Source organism: Ictalurus punctatus, chromosome 12, assembly GCF_001660625.3.
Source record: "Ictalurus punctatus breed USDA103 chromosome 12, Coco_2.0, whole genome shotgun sequence".
NCBI classification, from domain to species: Eukaryota; Metazoa; Chordata; class Actinopteri; order Siluriformes; family Ictaluridae; genus Ictalurus; species Ictalurus punctatus.
This window is the reverse complement of record NC_030427.2, coordinates 19,435,427-19,451,585: the sequence shown is the minus strand read 5'-3', so window position 1 is coordinate 19,451,585 and position 16,159 is coordinate 19,435,427. Positions and strand designations below refer to the sequence as shown.

Sequence of the window (16,159 nt, the reverse complement as noted above, 5' to 3'; positions counted from 1 at the left end):
TGTAATCTTACATTGTGTTGCATGCTCTGGGCCACATGCATTCTTTCATGTTTAAAGTGGGGGCTTGATAAGCAGGCATATGACAAATGAGTACAAATTTCCTCCCAATTTTGACATGACACCCCTCACAGTGCTGACTGTTAAAAAAAATCATATGCAGTCAAGCCTTTGCAATTTGCATACCGGTCAAACAGCTCTACAGATGATGCAGTTGCTTTAGCGATGCAGACTGTTCTCATTCACTTTAACAAAAAGAACACCCATGTTAGAATGCTGTTCATTGATTAAAGTCAGCATTCAATACAATCATTAAGCTCATCACCAAGCTTAATGCTTTATGGCTGGACACTCAACTGTGCAATTGGATACTGGACTTTCTGACTGTGAGACCTCAGGAAGTGAAGATTGGCAACTCCATATCTTCCACGCTGACTTTGAACACAGGCACCCCACAAGGATGCATGTTCAGCCCACTTCTGTACTCCTTTTTCACACACAACTGTGTGCTGAATTTTGCTACCACTACCATTCTAGGCCTGATCACCAACGGGAATGATACAGCCTACAGGGATTAGACCAGAGCGCTGTCACAGTGGTGCTGACAGAAACCTCTGTCTCAATGTCAACAAAACAAAGAACTTCAAGTTCCTGCCTGGGTGTGCACATCACCGACGACCTTACAGGGACCGGATTGCAAGGTTTGCCCATCGGAGACTTTCCTTCCTAAGGAGGCTCAAGAAATGTGGTCTGCCCTATACCATCCTCACAAATCTCTACCACTGGACTATTGAGAGCATCTTGAGCATCTCTACTGCTCTTTAAATAAATACACCCAGCCTCATTCCAATATTATATTCTATTTGTTCTTTTTTTCCCTGTTTCTGCTGCTCCTATTCGGGATCACCACAGCGGATCTTATTTCGTATATTTTAATTCTGGCATGAGTTTTATGCCAGATGCTGACACAACCCTCCCCATATTTTGGGCTTGGGACCAGCATTGAGAGCGCACTGACTCATGCAACCCTCCAGTGGTTGGGGTTGATTCCCTGACTGGGAATCGAACCCGGGCCACAGTGGTGATAGCACCACATACTAGCCACTAGTCCACCAGGTAAACATTATATTAGAAGAATGTTATAAAGAAGGTGCCTGTGTTCTTGTCTGTTCTATCTGTGCCTTAGCGAGGTTACAGAGCCTCACCACAAGCATTTCAATGAAGCTTTGTCTCTGGCATACTGTGCATATGACAGATAAAATGAGTTTAATATTTATTCATTTTTCATTTCACTTCATGGGCTGTCATGGCAACAGGCTGAGAAGTTCATCCTAGACTGGCCAGAGATTCTAGCTTCTCCAGAGTATTCTCTTCCAACCCAATTATGCAATATAAACACTCCAACAGGTCCTGGGTCTGCCCCAGTCTCTACATACCTGGTCTTGCATTTGGAGATGTTGATTTTCATCCTAGCTGTTTGACTCTCGGCAACAAAATATTCAGGTTCATGTTGGAGGTCTACCTCGGTTTGTGCCAAGAGAGCAACATCATCTGGAAATATAGTGGACACCTCTTTAACACTGACTGTTTCTTGATATCCTGTCTTTGAAAACCACAAACAGGAATGGAGACGAGACACATCATGGATGGTGTCTGACAGCCATCTTAAATGGTTTCAACTTGATGGCAAAAAGGCAGGCACCGCTCTCACTGTGCTCATACAGAGACCAGACTGCACAAAGTAGTGGCACCCACAATAACTGTCAAGGCACATCATCATAGGTCGGATCTAAATCTACAAAACACATGTGGGCCGGTTTGGCATACTCCCATAACACAATGCAAAACTGTGAATGGTAAAGAAAAGTTGGTCCACAGTTCCATAGCCATTCCAATGACGAACCTGCATTGTTCCTTCTGAATCCTATTTTCCACAGATCACATGGAGTTTCCTCTGTAGAGCCCTGGCAAAATCTTTTCCCAGTGAGGCTGAAGAGAGTAATTCCCTTACACTTGGAATGCACCTTTTGGTTCCCTTTTTAAAAATAGGGACCATCATCCCAGTTTGCCAGTGTATTCAATATCTCCAGCTAAATCTCATTCACCTGCATCCTGCATGCCACTATGAAATTTTCTAACCTCAGTCACAGCGATGGTCTAGTAAACACCTGCTATTAATTCCACTGATTTTCTGTGGATTGTGTGTTTTTGCAACTGCTTTCAGTAGATAATAGGTTTTTGACCTATATGCAATAACCATGTTTGAGAAATATAATTTGACTAAAACAGTATTAGGTTAAATTAAATTAAATTAAATTAAAAATTAAATACAAACAGTTAGACTTTTGAACCCTACTGTATTGTGGCAAAAAAAAAATCCATTTTCTTTTGCCAGGAATACCAGTCATAGATTGGGCCAGATATGTCTGTGTTTTTTTACCTGTAGTTCCAGCAGCCCACAGAGCAGTACCCTCCACTTCGCTTTGGTACTGTCCCAAATGGCAGCACAGAAGAGAATATTCGCAGCAACTACCCTAACATGCATCAATTTATGGTGCGCAACAATCAGAGAGGAGTCGAGGAGGCCATTGACAACCTTAAGACTGGGTGAGTGGAAGACATATTTTAATAAAGAGCAAAAATATACAGTCTTATAGAAAAGCCTTCACTCCCATACTAAGCTACATTATTTGTTTCTATTTTCAGTGGTTAATTCTGTGGAGCCTTAAGTAATATTGTATAAACTGACACGTTTTATCGGATATGGATGCAAAAAGTGTGTTAATGTGTTCTAGACATTAAAATTAAAATTTTCTTTTAATGTAGTAGGAAAGACAGATGTGGGTTACAGCATGGATCACAGCATAGACATTAATTATTTTGTCGGCTGTCGGATTCTGTTGGATCTCAGAGTGGGTGTGAAAGCTGACTTCCATTCTTTGTGTGAAGGCACTGGAAACACCATAATTGCACTGAAATTGCTACTTTCCCAACAACTAAGCTTTTTGGTTTTGTTTGAAGCAGTATTTGCTATCTTAGCAAAGCAGGGGATTCATCAAGTAAAGTTGTCTTATAGTTCTCTGGAACTTCAATTTGTTCAGTTGTATAAGAGGTAAGGGTAATTTCTATTTGACAGTGCTGATTTTTCAGTTAACATAAGTTACCTAAGAAATCTCATTTCATGCAGTAGCTACCTTGGTTCTTAATATGCATTTTCTTATAGCAGTGTATTCATATGTGACATATATACCGATATATGGGCGTGTTAGCAACAATTAATTTTCAATGATTTTGGTCTTTAAATTGAATATTGTCGCCCTTGGAATTGATGCAGCACAATACATTAAGAAAGACATTGTTCCTTTTATATTGCCAAGCCCCTAATAAATATCATTGCAGATGTCATTGTGGCACAAGTACTAGACAAGACTTAATTCAGGATGGGTGCACAAGTGCTGATGCTAAATTAAGCTCAGGCTAATGCATTGTGCGTCTATACAAAATGAATATGGACTGTACTATATCTATAGCTCTCTTCTATCTCTAAACTTTTAACAATTAATTAATAATTTTCTCCCATGTCATTCTATGCCACTTTCTACTGCTTTCTGCTTACAGCAAACTGGATGCCTTTATCTACGATGCAGCTGTGTTAAACTACATGGCACGGAAAGATGAGGGCTGTAAAGTGATGACCATTGGTTCAGGGAAGGTGTTTGCCACTACAGGATATGGCATTGCTCTGCACAAAAACTCACGCTGGAAGCGACCTCTAGACCTTGCTTTGCTGCAACTGGTGGGAGATGGTGAGAAGATTAGAGGTCAATTTAGTTAGTTAAATTAGCATGTTATTGGAAAATGTTTGCCATAAAGCATTAAGAATTGTTAACACAGTGGTTCACAATAGATAATGTCACAAAAACTTATTTCAGGTGCCACAAACCCCTTTACACATTCAAGATTTTTAATGAACAAATATTCACTGAGAAAATCAGAGATATTAGGTATTTCTATTGTTGGGCGGCAGAGACAGTGACAGTTGGAGGTTAAGAGATTTTATTTTTAAACAGGCAAATGAATCCAAAACATAAGGTAGAATCAAGGTCACAATACAGGCAAGTCAGGTGATGTACAAAAAAAGTAAGTTGAGCAAAAGACAAATACATAAACCAAAGAACCAGAATCATAGTCATAACCAGAAACACTATATTAGCACAATAAGGCTTGGTATTCCAGATACAACACACTGACCATATACTGCGCACGTGTGGTAAAGAAAAGTGTCCTTATATACTGTGGTGGAATTGAGTCCAGGTGTGCATGATTAGTAATCAGGTGAGTGTGGATGGGACAATGAGTGTGTGACTTGGGAGTTGGAGTCCATGGTGGCAATGTTTGTAGGCTTCTCTGAGTTCTGGGAGTTGTAGTCAGCGGCCATGCTTGTTACTTGGAATGGGAAGCAATTCCACATGCAACCTCAACAGGGCAGAGGTGGGAATTGAATCCCCAAGCCCGGGGGTTCAAACGTGCTAACTACTAAGCCTTTGTGCCCCTTAGTTTCCCAAACCAGATAATGGAATACGTTGTAAGTATATACTAATGTATTAAGTTGTAAGTAGATACAAAATATACCAATACTTTTATATAGAATTTCATGTCTATGCAACATGAGAGTGCAAACGGATTGAGACGGATACAAATGCAGTAAAAAGCTTTTATGTGAATGGTATACAGACAAGTCCAAAATGATAGACAAAGTCAGAATCCAACAAAATAGGCGAAACACAAAAACGAAAGCAGGATCAAGCCATGAAACAAGAACAAAGATCAAACGTCTCGGTATGGCTCAAGTGGCAAAACACGATGAGACAAAGAAACACAGGGGTGTAAATATACAATGTAACAGATGGGGCAACACGGAACAGCTGATGACAACGACGACACATAGGGGAAACAACCAATCACAAAACAAGGGTGGAGACAGGACACAACCCAAAACAAAACACATGACAAAGCAATGTGTTGGTCTTATGCTGGAGCTCTGGAGATGAGGCCAGCACGTTGACCTCTGGCTGGAGCTCGCCAGGAAAGGCCACCCTGTCAGCCTCTGGTTCATGGGTTCGGCCATCAGTCTGGCCCTCCCCAAAAATGTTTCTAAATTTAAGCAAAAGTCTGCATTACTATCGATTACTCTAGTGAGCTCGACATACGGTGGCATTCAGCCAGTTCCTTCCCTTTTGTGTCGAGTTCACCCAGGCATCTACAAGTGGAGCCCGGGCCAGCTGTAGTGCGAGGGAGGCACAGAAGGTGAGTACGGCAGCCTGCCAACCCCCGCAGACAGCCAAGGGAAAGAGGCGGCCACAGTCGCGGCCTGCTACTAGCCCTGATCTGAGAATGGTCATAAAGGTCAAGCAGACAAAAGAGGAGTGGTCCTGAGGGACTGTGGAGGGATGTATCCGGGGACATAAGGTTGTTAGGGCAGTTTGCCCCCAGTGCTACTGTAGGGCCTCCCCTAGCCAAGGCTGTCCCAAGTTTTCAGTGTTCTCTGGTCAGTGAGCTGTCACAGGGCAACGAAAATCTGATGCTTTCTCTCCAATAGAATGTGGAAAAGTTAACGTCACTAAAAGACTATCTGGCAGCATGGAAACTGCTGCCAAATGTGTCTCCATGGGTTCTGTCTACCGTAGAAAAGGGTTACCGGGTCCAGTTCAGAGCTCGACCTCCCTTGGTTCAGAGGTGTGCTCACCACAGTAGTCAGCACAGACCAGAGCCCAACATTAGTGCAGGAAGTAAGATCGCTCTTGGATAAGGGGGCCATAGAACATGTACCCTGTTCCCTGAGGGAGGAAGGGTTTTACAGCCGTTATTTCCTGGTCTGCAAAAAAATAGAGGAATACGTTGCCAATTTTTGATCTGAACTGTACTCTTCAGACATACAGGTTCAAGATGCTGACACTGAAACTTATCGTTCCACAGATTCAGTTTGAGGACTGGTTTATGATAATAGATCTAAAAGGTGCATATTTCCACATGGAAATATCACCCGGTCACATGACGTTCCTGGGGTTTGCATGGAGGCAACACATACCAAGATCGAGTTCTTCCCTTCAGGCTAGCTTTATCCCCTTGCACCTTCACAAAGTGCATGGATGTCATTCATTCTCCATTGTGACTCCAGGGCTAAACTATGGGCTAAACTAGTGTACTAAACTACCTGGATGACTGGTTAATTATAGCATGATCCAAGGAACTGGCGGTTTAACATTGAGATGTTGTTCTCGCCCACATGAAGAGCTTGGGGCTCAGGTTGAACCTCAGAAAATTATCCTTTCTCCAGTGCAGTGGACAACTTTTCTAGGGGTTATAAGGATTCTACTATGATGAGGGCGTTTCTATCCAACATGCGTAGGGTCAATCCTATCAACATTGAACAAGATAAAGCTGGATCTTGGCATCCCTTCCACTGTCTATGAGAGACTGTTGGAACTTATGGCAGCAGCAGCCAATATCATACCATTGGGCCTGTTGCACCAGAGACCATTTTAGTGGTGGCTGAGAAGTCGGGGGTTTCGGCCGAGGACAAAACCTCTGAAATTAATCAGTGTCACGTGGCGATGCCTATGTGCTCTGAGAATTTGGAAGTGTCCCCGGTTTCTAGCCTTAGGTCACACTCTAGGGGTATCTCCTTAGCGCAAGACGGTAATGACAGACACCTCCCTCACGGGCTGGGGCGCGGCCTTAGACGGCTGGCCAGCTCACGGTCTCTGGAGCGGCCCTCATCTGGAGTGGCATATAAATTGCCTAGAAATGCGGGCCATATTTCTAGCACTGAAATTCTTTCTTCGTCATTTGAGAGGTCACCATGTGTTTACAGACAACACGGGGTGGTCTCATATATCGACCACCAGGGAAGATTATGTTCGCGCCCCCTGTTCAGGCAGGCACAACTAATTCTTCTCTGGGCCGAGGGAAAGTTTTGTCAGTGAGTGTAATGTACTTTCTTGGTAACTGGAACATGGAGACATCCTGTTGAGCAAGGGCTGAGGCCCAGGGATTGGTGGCTCCATCCACAAGTGGTGGAGTCCATATGCCAGAGGTTTGGCCAAGCGGGAGTGTATGTGTTTGCCTCCGAGGAGACAACACACGGCCCACTGTGGTTTGCCCTCACTCCTCCCGTACCATTAGGGCTGGGTGCCATGGTGCACATGTGGCTGAGGTCACATCTATATGCTTTTCCCCTGATCTCTCTGTTCCCACAAGTTCTACCGAGAGTTCACCAAGATGGTCTATGTCTGCTGCCAGTAGCACCTTATTGGCCAGCTCGATTATGGTTCTCAGAGACAGTATCCCTACTAGACGGCCCATCTGCAGGGATCTACTGTCTCAAGCCGGAGGGCTGATTTATCACCCTCGGCTGGAACTATGGAAACTATGGATCTGGCCCCTGAGGGGCACCAGCTCATAGATTCTGGTCTCACATCTGAGGTTGTAGAGACCATGTAGTACGCTAGAACACCATCCACGAGGATTTGTATGTGCTCAAGTGACGACTTTTTGTTTCGTGGTATGAGGAATGTCAGCTAGACCCAGCGAACTGCGCAATAGCTACAGTCCTAGAGTTCTTACAAGGATGTTTCTCAGTGGGGTTGGCTCCTCCTACAATCAGGGTCTGTGCGGCCACCATTTTGGCCAGCCACACCCCTATTGATGGAGCTTCTGTGGGGCAACATACTCTAACTTCGAGGGATATCTGCAGACCACACATACCTTCCTGGGACCTTTCTGTGGTCCTGGAAGGTCTGTCAGGTGCCGCAAATGAGCCCTTAGTGTCAGCCTCTGAGAAGCTTCTAACTTTAAAGGTAGCTCTTCTGCTGGCCCTGACATCTCTTAAGCGAGTAGGAGATCCACAAGCTCTCTGTTGCCCCTTCCTGCCTTGACTTTACCCCTGGATTAGCCAAGGCCTTCCTGTATCCTAGGCCAGATTATCTTCCTAAAGTGCCTACATTTGCTGGTCAGCCAGTAGTGTTGCAGGCTTTCTGCCCTCCTCTGTTCCTCAGACTAGAAGAAGAGAAATTGCACTGACTGTGTCCAGTAAGGCACTCTGCACTTATGTCCACCACTCCGGCCAGTGGCGCAAGTCAGAGCAGCTGCTGGTCGGCAACAACAGAGGTGATCCTGTGTTGAAACAGCACATCTCTAATTGGTAAATAGCACTTTTATCCAAAGCACTGTACACTGTTTCATTCACACTCACACACCAATGGTAGCAAAGCTGCCGTGCAAGGTGCTAACTTGCCATCGGGAGTAACTTGGCTCCCGATGGCAAGTCTTGCCCAAGGACACTTCGGCATGTGGAGTCACGCGGGCCGGGAATCGAACCGCCAACCCTAGGATTAGTGGACAACCCGCTCTACCAACTGAGCCACAGCCGCCCTAATTGGATAGTGGACTCTATCGCTTATGAGGCGCGCGGTCTTGCTATGTCTCTGGGCATAAGGGCTCATTCCACTAGTGGGGTCACCTCCTCGCAGGCTTTGTCCAAAGGGGTATCCTTACAGGATGTGTGTTTTGTGGCGGGGTGGTCTACGCCGCACACATTCATTTGACCTTACAGCCTGGATATGCATTGCGGCCTAGGCTCGAGTATCTTGCAGTGACCCTCGGGCTTGGGTTTTTTTGAACAGGCCATGCCCTCATTATGATGGAGTGGGTATTCTCATTCCTGCAGCGTTCCGCTAACACAGCGTGAAGTTCCCTTTGAAAGGGAACGTCTGGGTTACGCATGTAACCTTGATCACTGAGAAGGCAACTTCACGTATGACATTGCGTAGCTTTGTCATACTGGGGCATGCCTGTGAATTGCGTCTTCGCTTCAGATAATAGAGGCTGATGGCGTGGTTCACAGGTGTCGTTTATATATCGTGCAACCTGCTTAATTGCCATGTCACCTGCGATGTCACCATGGCAGGCCTATAAATAGAGATGATGTTACACAAGCTTCAGATACCGGTCACTCACGAGGATGCCTCCCACAGTGTTCAGCTAATGCAACGCCTCGTCCCTTTCTCAGGGAACAGGGTTACATGCGTAACCCAGACGTTTTCCCCCACCCCCCTTTTTCATATTTGCTTAAAGTTTTTTTTATGGGAACATATTGTGTATCTTAGTTAAATAGAGAACATGAAATGGTTTTATTTATTTATTTATTTGTTTATTTATTTATTTATTACATGAAATTAGGGAAAATCTCAAAGTTAATTAAAATTATAATGAGTAGACAAAGCTTTAGGCAGTAAAGACTACTGAAACAATGCCAGTTTTGTCCTTTTAAATAAATGTAATGAATGTGTGACTTAATTCACATTATTTTGTTTTTCATTGCCTGTTCAATTGGCTAATATTTCAGTTTTGTTTTTTTTTACATGACAAACGTATAAATTAACCACAGGCCAATTCACTCATGTTTATTTTTCTTTCTTATTATCATTGTTGATTTTTATAAAAAATTTTATTTGATCATAAGATTATACATGCTGAGCTATGGAACAAATAAATTTTGATAGCGATCTAAATCTATTGATATACAATCTCTAGAAGATCTAAATGCATGTAACATGTCTTCTGCCAATGCTCTTGTCTTGTCACTGTTCTTTATGGTGACACTTTTTTTTCTGATGAATGAAATATTGGCTATTATTTGTCATCAGTCTGGAGCTTTAATCTTCAAAACACTGGCTGTCTTAGCATATTGTAGAAACCAGCCTATTTCAGATGTTCATCAAAGCTGTTATGATCTTCATCCATCCATCTTTTTCTGCCATATGGGCTTCCTTTTCTTCCCTGTTTTTCATCTTTTCCCCATCATGATCTTTTTTTTTTAACCTTCAAGTCAATAATAATGTAAACTAGACAGAAATCTCAGCTATTTCCAAACTTATCTTTTTCTGCTCCTCTTCTAATGAATAAATTACTTGGTTTTCCAAAAATAAGTCTTTAGCCCTATTCCTTTCCTTTCATTTCTTTCATTCTTTCTTGCTCAAATGTATTCTTTCAGACTCTCCTGGGTCTGGTTATTTCCTCATCTATTTTATTTGTTTGTTTGTTTGTTGTTTCACCAGATGAAATTGACATGCTTGAACGCCTCTGGCTTTCTGGCATTTGTCATAATGATAAGATTGAAGTGATGAGTTCCAAGCTGGACATAGATAACATGGCAGGTGTCTTCTACATGCTACTGGTGGCAATGGGTCTCAGCCTTTTGGTCTTTGCCTGGGAGCACCTAGTTTACTGGAAGCTGCGCCATTGCTTGGGTCGTTCAAAGGGATTGGACTTTCTGCTGGCTTTTAGTCGGGTTAGTTAATAAGGACTTTGTTGTCATAAAGAAAAAAGCAGAATTTAAATTCATTATAACATGAAAACATATCTGGATTTGTATGTGTCAACGAGGAATTTATCCTTTTTTAATCTTTTCCAGGGAATGTACAGCTGCTGCAATTTTGAAGATGAAACAACCCCTGTAGGTAACCAAATGACACTTCCACAGTACCATCCCATCTCCACTATGCCCCCTCCTGCTCCGCCTCACATGGTGACTACAAATGTAGCCAACTCTTCCATCACAACGGCACAACAGCAACAGCAGCAAAAACTTCACCAGCAACTGCAACAGCCAGTGTACAATGCCCTTCTTCCTGGATCTCTGCCAACAGCTGGGCATTCAGGCATGGCACTTGGACCTTCAAACAGCCCAATTCTTGGAGCACCCATGCCATGCTCTACATTTTTACCTCGTCATGATCGACGACTGGCTGTAGTGGATCGGTGGACACGTCCAAAAACTGGCCCTGACAAGACAAGTGCCATCAGCAGTGGGATCACAGACGTTGCACAATTCCCACAGGCCATGCCTCCACAGTGGGCTGCAGTAGGTGGGGGAGAAGGAGGTCTGGATGAATATAAAAGATACTATGGCCCAATTGATCCAGAGGGATTAGGAGTCACTGGAGACCCACAAAGTGTAGTTTCCCAAACTCCAAAAACTGCACATCAAACAAAGTCCATGGGAAACTCGAGGTTGCCACAGAAAAAACAACCGTCTGGGCATTTACCCATAAACCCAGCTTTGCATCATTCTTCTTCACCACAGCAGTCTTTCTGGAGGAGAAGCAGTCTTTCAAAAAGAAAAGGCTCTGGGGGACCCTTATATGAAAATATCCTTCCTTTGGGACGGAGAGGTGGGGGCAGGTATGGAGGAAGGGATGGAGCAGGGAGGAGAGGTCGTCGTCCTCCTCCTTTGCCTCTTCCTATTCCTCTTCCCTTCTCCTCCCCTAAACAAATTCCTCTTTCACCCTCACCTTCTGTGCACTACATTTCCACTTCCTCTAGCACATCCAGCTCCTCTTCCACCTCCTCCTCTGTATCAGTCTCGCGATCTAATTCTCCTTCCTACTCTACTTCTTCTTACTCATCATCACAGAGTTTCAAATACAGGGCGGGTGAAAGAGATGCATATGATGAGTTTGACACAGATGAACTTACAGAGGAGTCCAGCCTTCTTTTGGGTAGGAGAAAAAGTCGTTCACACATGTCATCTCGGTCCCTGCCATGCAGTCCACCTCCCCCCATACCACCACGCAAACCTTGCCTACAAAAGGCACAGATGAGAGACAGCACCACTAGCCAGCTGGCACAACTCCAGGAGTGGTGGGCTTCATGGGGGGAAAAAGAGAGAGCTAGAAGAGCAGGTGGAGGGAGAGGTAAGGGCAAAGAAGAGAAACGATATTATAAAGAGAGAGAAAGAGAGAGAAGGAGGAGGAAGAAGGGTCGAAAGAAAAAGAAGAGAGGAGAACATAAGAGAGAGAGAGAGCACAAAAGACATAAAGTAAAGAAGAAAAAGAAAAAAGATGGGAAATCCAGGAAAAGGGAGAAGGAAAAGCGATCTGGTCAAGAAGAAGGTGAAATTGATGGTAAAGAGATATTTGAAAAAGGGATAGAACAGAATCTGCCTTCCTACCCTGAACTTAGGCGTAGCTCTTTCCAAAAGAAGAGTGAAAGCTCTATGCGGAGTTATGACTGGGATATAAAAAGAGAGGGAGGAAGGAGAGAGAGTGATAATCAAGAGGGTGGTGATGAAGAAGGAGCTAGGAGAAGAGAAAAGCACCACAGGAACCCTCAGTCCTATCACCATTCCAGGCCAAAGTCTAACAGTAAGCGCTATCCCACTTCAAGTAAATGCTCGACATCAGTTAAATTTTGGGGTAGTGGGAATGCACATTCTGAATCTCCATCTTCTTTTCTTCCTCTTTTTCCTCTTAACTATAAAAGAACACAGTCTTTTGGGTCTGAAAGAGAGGAACATGGGAAAGGAGGTGAGATTCGCCCCCTTTTAGGAAAGAATGGAAAAGGTAAGACCTGCTCAAGAGAAGGCCTGGCATATCATGAATGGGATTCAGAAGAAGAGGAAGGGGAAGAATCAGATGAGAGAGATAGAACTGAAGAACGAAGAAGAAGAAGAAGAAGAAGAGAGAGCAGAGTAATAGAATCAGAATCTGAAAGGGAGAGAGACAAAACTGTTGAGATCTATACGGATGATGAAGGTTCTTCAGGTGAATTTGGCAAGTTTGAGAGATACTGGGAAGGGCATGAAGGAAGGGCTGTTGGAGGCATTGGGGGTGGAGGCTGGTTTTTTGGCACTTATCCTGCTAGGGAGAGAGGGGGCAGTATAAACAGTAGAGATGACCTTTTTTTGGGGTTAGGAGGTAGGGAAAGCAGCTGTGGTTTTGGAGGAGGCTCCAGATGGGGGTCTGGAGGTTTAGAATCAAATCAGTGGCTGCAATCACCTTTGACTCCCCCACCCCCACGAAGATACTGGTCTGTAGACAAATTACCTGTGAAGACTGAAAAGAAGTCTAAAAGGAGATCACAGGAGAAAAGTGAATGCCATACTGCCTGTTCTTGTCAGTCGCCCCACCACTATAAGTGGAACCGAGTGACCTCTCGTAGTCAAGAGGACCTGCTGCCTCACTGCCAAAGTTTCAGCAACATTAACCGGCCCAAACGGCAGTCCTCCAAACCGGACCAAGCTCAAGGCCAAGTAAAATCTGGAAGTCAATCAAACCTCAGTGTTCATAGATCACAGCGTTCTGAGAGGTCCAGAGAGTTATCATCTCCTCAGACTCTACCACCATCTCTGCCAGCCCCAATGGTCCCAGCTCTCCCTGCACCTCCATCATCTTCCCACCCAATTCATGTTCCTCTACCTACCTCCTCCTCCTCTGTTTCATCGCCTTCAGCCATTTCCTCAACAACTGGTGCCATGCAGCCCTCCTCTATATCCTCCTCCAGTGCCAAGCTCCAGTACCAGAGACTGTGTTCAGTGCCCCAGCCACAAAGGTACCAATCACCACATCTTCCATTCAAAACCAAGAGTTTGTGCTCACGTCGAGACTCTGCCCACTTTTCCAGTGTGGAGAGTGAGGTCTGATGCACAGAATCAAAAAGAGATATCAGCAAACAGTCTGGGACAATTTGGTTTTGTTGGATAATAATGGTGTGGTGGACCCCCTTCATTTCTTGCACAAGTCTCTGTTGTGCTACTGAAAGAAAAGTGTATCTAGGTGTATCACATGTTGTGGCTTTCCTTTTTATACTGCGTAAGAATGGTACTGCCTTTCTGAGAAACCTCTCTGTTAAAGAGGAATAATTCAAATGCGATTGGCTGTGCTTTTCTGTTTTATGGGGCACTTGGGTGGAGGGGTTGAATATTCTGGATGAATGTGGTGTTTGACCGTTGTGGTGCTTGTGGACTCAGGTGTGACCCTTGGATCTCAAGGGGAGATTCAGAGGCAGAAACCTTTTAATAACGCCCATAGTATTCATCTTTCTTTCCCCTCTGTTTAAGCTTTGAATTATGACATTATCGTTGCATTTGTATTTCAAGGGATGCTTTCATTATAAAAAGGTAGCAGTTTTTGGTTCCAAGAACATACCCCCTACCTCTGCAGACTTATATCTAGCATTCTGTTTCACTTTGTCAATGTTTATTTTCCTAACAGGGTAAGTCAAATTTTACTGATCAATGTATGACTCATTGAAACTGAGTGCCAAACTTGCGTTGAGCTACTGCACAGTCATATCATATTTAGATCTCATTCTTTTCCCTTAAGCAATACATAATTCTCATCTGTATATATGTGTCTACTTTGTGGCTAAGATTTTATTAATTAAGAGAACAGAAGCACTGTGCAATATTATAGTGAGGGCACACACAGCATTTCAACTACCTAAAAAAGTGGCAGCCCATCCCCTCACAACTGAATGTACATGTTGCCATGACAACACAGTGTGCTGCAACCAAGAAACTAAGATCGTAGCTTTTGGGGGGGAAATCTTTGTCAATAAACCATTTTGAATGTTTTGGGTTAAATTGTTGCAAAAATGAAATAGCTAGCCATATGGAGCGCTGTACCATCAATCAGATGTCAATGTTAGATTTAGAACATGTCATTATTCAGAGGGAGATAAGCAGGAGAGCACTGTTTACAGTTAAGCACTGTGTTTTTACATGTTTTTTCTAACTGCTCTGCTTTGTCACTTTACTAGTTGATGTGATCCATACTTAAGTCGGTCATGCAGATTACAGCAAATGTGAATAATAACCAGACACTATTTTATGATTTTATCAAGAGAAACTGTCTGGCACTTAAAAAAAAACTTGAACCCTGGAAGATCTGGAAGAAGTGTTAAATTTAGATTTTGCTATAAGTTTTGTGATTGCTGTGATTGACCATGACTATTGATAAGGGCATGTGTGCATTGACACCAGGACTGAGTCAAATATGAACTTAAATGTTTGTAGCAGTTCCATAACTTTTCAGCATATAATATTAGATTTTTTACATTTCGCTTTTCCACTAGTTGTAGTATTTTAAAAGCTTTCTTTTATAACCCCCCATGAAAGTTCTACTTATAATTGACCCAGTCCACATCACAAAGCAATGGGGTAATTTAGCTTTTTTTGTGTGCTTGTGACTGCATCTGAGCCATACTAAGCTTATCTATTGTATGCTGAGCTTTTCAAAAATAGTACTAATTGGATTATAGTATATTATTAATGAGCTGAACAATGTCAAGATGCTGTGCACTAAACCTTTGATGACTGTGATGTACAGATCAAGAGCACAGTAAAATTTATTTTAAATCCTCAAAAGCCAGAATAAGTGACATATTACTCGAATGTTACAAATTTCCTCTGAACTCATATGCATTGTTTATCTTGACACAAAAATTTAACACTTGTCAGCTTATATGTATATCATTTTATTCCAATTTTGACTGTTGTGCAATACTTGTCTAGATTTCTTTATATATAGATGTACCTCATATATGTGTTTGTGAAGTTTAGATAGCAATAGAGAAATATATGTTCAGCATAACAGTCTCGCTGAAGACAAAACTATTAGTTTCACCCGTCTTTTACCATTTAATGATATATATATATATATATATATATATATATATATATATATATATATATATATACATATATATATATACACACACACACAAACCTATATATAACCTGCAAGAAAATGATTAAATTTGTCTTTTTGTTCCGTCTTATATTCACATAAACATCTGTAAACATTTAGTTATTATGAATTATGCTTTAGGTCACAATTTTATGATTATGTGGAAGTTTTTAAGTTAAAAATAATCTGACCACTAATTAATCCTAAAAAGGCCTTTTTCTCTATTTGTCTCTTGTGTTGATAGTGTCTACTTTTTTACTGTTGTTAGTCTATATATAAATTGCAGCATATATATATATATATATATATATATATATATATATATATATATATATATATATATATATACACACACACACATAATGTTTCAAAGATAAGATATATATGTGTTTATTCTATACATTTATTCTCTATAAATTTGTCTTTTGTCTTTGTCTGTCCTCTTTTGTGTTGCACTCACTAATATCAGAGACCAGTGTCCTACTGTGTTGCACAGCTGGCCATTGACCACTATAAGAAAGTTACAACTGATGCCGTTTGTGTGTGTGTGTGTGTGTCCAGATGACCGTGTCACTGTAGTTCAATTGTGATGGTGGGATAGAATATTTTCTGAACAATAAAAAGGTTCAACT

The 16,159-nt window shown here is 42.5% G+C and overlaps 1 protein-coding gene across 1 annotated transcript in view; it reads left to right on the top strand.

Annotated features, from left to right (window-relative positions):
* The window catches only part of grin2da (glutamate receptor, ionotropic, N-methyl D-aspartate 2D, a), a 123,002-nt gene extending 107,544 nt beyond the window's left edge, over window positions 1–15,458 (top strand). Inside the window, exons 11-14 of the mRNA XM_017480785.3 lie at window positions 2,444–2,604; window positions 3,616–3,803; window positions 10,116–10,348; window positions 10,472–15,458. Coding sequence (XP_017336274.1) covers window positions 2,444–2,604; window positions 3,616–3,803; window positions 10,116–10,348; window positions 10,472–13,480 — 3,591 coding nt within the window. The 3' untranslated portion in view covers window positions 13,481–15,458. The remainder of the gene's footprint in view (window positions 1–2,443; window positions 2,605–3,615; window positions 3,804–10,115; window positions 10,349–10,471) is intronic.
* Window positions 15,459–16,159: the final 701 nt, after the last annotated feature.